This window comes from Myotis davidii, unplaced genomic scaffold, assembly GCF_000327345.1.
Source record: "Myotis davidii unplaced genomic scaffold, ASM32734v1 scaffold327, whole genome shotgun sequence".
Lineage (NCBI taxonomy): Eukaryota > Metazoa > Chordata > Mammalia > Chiroptera > Vespertilionidae > Myotis > Myotis davidii.
The window spans coordinates 4,997,430-5,001,130 of NW_006298628.1; the positions used below are offsets into that span (position 1 = coordinate 4,997,430).

General features: G+C 58.9%; 1 protein-coding gene across 3 annotated transcripts in view; it reads left to right on the forward strand.

Annotated features, from left to right (window-relative positions):
• Nucleotides 1–3,551, forward strand: part of RAPGEFL1 (Rap guanine nucleotide exchange factor like 1) — a 9,999-nt gene extending 6,448 nt beyond the window's left edge. For 2 of the 3 annotated variants that reach the window (XM_015570902.1, XM_006774435.2), the window contains exons 9-14: nt 46–136; nt 599–649; nt 983–1,070; nt 1,252–1,316; nt 1,685–1,739; nt 2,319–3,551. In XM_015570902.1, coding sequence (XP_015426388.1) covers nt 46–136; nt 599–649; nt 983–1,070; nt 1,252–1,316; nt 1,685–1,739; nt 2,319–2,443 — 475 coding nt within the window. In that variant the 3' untranslated portion in view covers nt 2,444–3,551. Of the gene's footprint in view, nt 1–45; nt 137–598; nt 650–982; nt 1,071–1,251; nt 1,317–1,684; nt 1,740–2,318 lie in introns of those variants that run through there. The other variant, XM_015570903.1, reaches the window with a different exon arrangement.
• The last annotated feature ends 150 nt before the right edge of the window (nt 3,552–3,701 follow it).

Consider the following 3,701-nt stretch of genomic DNA (forward strand, 5'->3'; position numbering starts at 1 on the left):
CAGGGCCTTCTGACCGCCCGCTGACCCCGCCTCCCAACCCCGCAGCTGCAAGCAGAACCAGGACCTGCTGTCCTTCTACGCCGTGGTCATGGGGCTGGACAACGCGGCGGTCAGCCGCCTGCGGCTCACCTGGGAGGTAATGGGACCTCTTCCCTCTCCTCCCCTCCCCCCTGCACTGGCCCACCTGGGGATCTTGGCCGCCAGCCTGTCTTGACATCCTGGGCTCACCTCCACGGGAAGGAGGCGCCCACACAGCCCTAGGGTACAGCGCTCTGGTAATGGACCCTGTCCTTGTGCAGATGAGTAACTGAGGCGGGCCTGCGTGGGAGGGCAGGCAGCCCAGGCCAGGTGGCACACGGGGCTGTCCGATGGCAGCCAGCACTCAGTGAGGCCCCCTGGTGCATGGCAGAGGCCTCCATTTCCCCAGAATAATTCATGTCTCTGGGCTGCTTCCAGCCAAGGGGGACTCCACTTCCCCACCCGCCTGCTTCCCGGCCCCTGCAAGACACGCAGGCCCTCTCCCCTCTCACATTTGGGGATCCCATGAAACTCAAGGAGCTCCACTCTGACACTCCTTCTTCCTTCAAACTCTCTGCAGAAGCTGCCAGGGAAATTCAAGAACTTGTTCCGCAAATTCGAGAACCTGACAGTGAGTGGGTTTGGCTCTCTCTGCCCTTGGACTTGTACCCCAGAGACCCTCTGTTCCCATAAACCTTCTCCCTCAAGCTTCCCTTTCAAGGTGTTTAGTGCCTAGGATCCCCCTTCTCTTCCCACCATGCTGGGGGATTGCTCCCCTATTTTCCCTGGGAAAGACTTCCCTAGCACACCCCTACCTGATTGGAGACCTTCCCCAGCACCCCCCAGCGACACCCCCCCTTCACACCCCTCTCTGCTAGGGCAGGGGGATGAGGGAGGAAATGGGGGGCGTCTTTGGGGTACCCTGGCCTATCTGCCCCTTTATCCCTCTTCTGCGGAACGCCAGGACCCCTGCAGGAACCACAAAAGCTACCGAGAAGTCATCTCCAAGATGAAGCCTCCTGTGATTCCTTTTGTGCCTCTGATCCTCAAAGGTGAGAGCTGTTCCCAAATGATGCCCCTCGGCCCATGCTTCATGCCCCCGTTCTCCCTCTCAGTCCCCTCCCAGCTGAGAGCCCAGAGGAGAGGAGCCCCCCAAGATTGAGTGGCTTCCAGGGAAGGGGAAGGGCCCTTTGAACCTCCTCTTCCTCACTTGTTTCTCTCTCCATCCCCTAGACCTGACTTTCCTGCATGAGGGGAGTAAGACCCTGGTGGATGGTTTGGTGAATATCGAGAAACTGGTAGGTGGCACTGCCAAACCCCGGTCCCTCCCCCTCTCCTAGCACCCCCTGGAGACAGCAGCCTTTCTCTGTGGTGCCCAGCTTGCCTGACAGACTCTGACTGTCTTCCTGGTGGCATCGCTGTGGCAACCCGCCCACGGGTGGGGTGGCAAAGCTGACAGGCAGGCAGCTCAGGGGGAGGGGCAACTCTACCTCCCCCTCATCTGGCACCCGGTGACACCTACTTCTCTGGTGCTTCGAGACCCTCCAGAATTGGGGACCAGAGGGAGCAAAACCCACAGAGTTGGAGATCAGAGGAAGGGGAGCGTAACGGGAGGGGGAGCGTCTGTCTGTGACCGTCTCAGGGCTCATTCCTTGTCATCCCCCAGCATTCAGTGGCTGAAAAAGTGAGGACTGTCCGCAAATACCGGAGCCGGCCCCTTTGTGAGTACCAGGGTCCTGAGAGCCTTACAGGGAGAGTGTTTACTGAGAGGGAGGGTTCTGGGGAGAAATGTTTATTTCCTTAAATTCGTCAGTTCTCCACGCTCTCCTGGGCCTCCCCAGGGGCCCTCCTGCTCCACACCCGTCCCAGCCTGCACCCTTGTCCTCTGGCCAGTGTGTGTGTGTGTGTGTGTGTGTGTAGTAGCGGTTCTCAACCTGTGGTCGCCAACCTGTGGGTTGTGACCCCTTTGGGGCTCAAACGACCCTTTCACAGGGGTCACCTAAGACCATCGGAAAACACGTATATAATTACATATTGTTTTTGTGATTAATCACTACGCTTTCATTACGTTCAATTTGTAGCAATGAAAATACATCCTGCATTTCAGATATTTACATTACGATTCATAACAGCAGCAAAATTACAGTTATGAAGTAGCAACGAAAATAATTTTATGGTTGGGGGGTCACCACAGCCTGAGGAACTGTGTTACAGGGTCGCGGCATCAGGAAGGTTGAGACCACTGGTGTAGAGGAAGAAGAGAGTCTAGCAGCCTAACGGGCTCTCTCCTTACCCTCCAGGCCTGGATATGGAGGCATCCCCCCATCACCTGCAGACCAAGGCGTACGTGCGCCAGTTCCAGGTCATCGACAACCAGAACCTCCTCTTCGAGCTTTCCTACAAGCTGGAGGCGAACAGTCAGTGAGAACAGACGTGAGAACAGACGTTTCAGTCAGCTCCGCAGGGTCCTCGGGCTCCTGCCACTCAAGCACTTTGCACCATGTCCCAACCCACCTCCGACATCCTTCCCTTGGAGCAACTTCCCGCCCCACCACGGGGAAGAGAGAGTCGGATGGACTTACTCCGGGACTCATAAGCCTGTTTATCCTGAAAAAAAAACCTGCTGAAGTTCTCTGCCCCCTCGCTCCTTCAAGCCCAGACCACGCTCTGCTGGCCCCTGCCCTCCCAGGGAAAAGGGGCACAGAACTCTCTCCTCTGCCCCCTCCCATCCAGGTCTATTCCCTAGTAGAGTTCCCAACCTCCTCTTCCCACGCAGGAAGGAAAGTGGCCCACCCTCTGGTCCCCCATTGGGGGAGGCCTGGCAGCCTTCCCCCCGCCCCCCGTTCCGGTTCCCCCAGGTCAGGGCTGGGACCCCTGGCTGCACCCTCTGAGTATTGTGTCGCCCTCGTGTCTGTGTGCGTGTGGGTGTGTGTGTACGTGTGCCCCCTTCAAGGAGCAGAAGTGCACCTGGTCATTGAGGCAGGGTGTTGTGTGTGCTGGGGGGCGGGGGGGCGGGGAAGGTCCTTCTGTTTGGTGCTACCCTTGTCTACTCTGCCCCTGGGTCAGTGCATTGTGGGTGCTCTCCCCACGCCCACACTCCCTGCTTAGTTACTCCTGCTGCCCTGCACTCCCAGGCTGGTGGGCGAAGCTGCTGGTGAGGACAGGGAGCAGCGGCAGGTGGGAGGGGTTGCCCACCAGCCCTCGGGAACCCCCCGCAGCCAGGCCTCCTGAAGGTCCCTGGGTGGGCTCCACTGAGAGGATAAAAGATGCTCAGGGAAACACAGGCCTCCGCTGCCTCTAGGACCCGCCTTCTGTGTTCCAGGAGGACGTGGTGAGGTGGTAGCAGGAGTTAGGGGTACCTGCTACCCACACTCCTGCTTCTGGGGTGTCTCACTGCTAAGGAGGGAGTGTCACACCCCTTCTGGCTCTGTGTCTGACACTAAGAACATGATCTATCCTTTGCCCTGTCCTGACTCCCTCTTGGTCCTCCCCGTCAAGCTGGGGTGGGGTGGGTCCCTGTCCCCGGGGGCAGGCAGACCCCCAAAGTGGGGGAAGGAATGGCGGAGACTGTAAAGGCAGACTGGACTCTAGCGATGCCTTTATTGCCTCTGTCTCCCCTCCCGCTCCCATCACGGGCCTCCCGGGCTGAGGGGTGCAGGGGCTCCTGGCAGCTACTGGGTGAG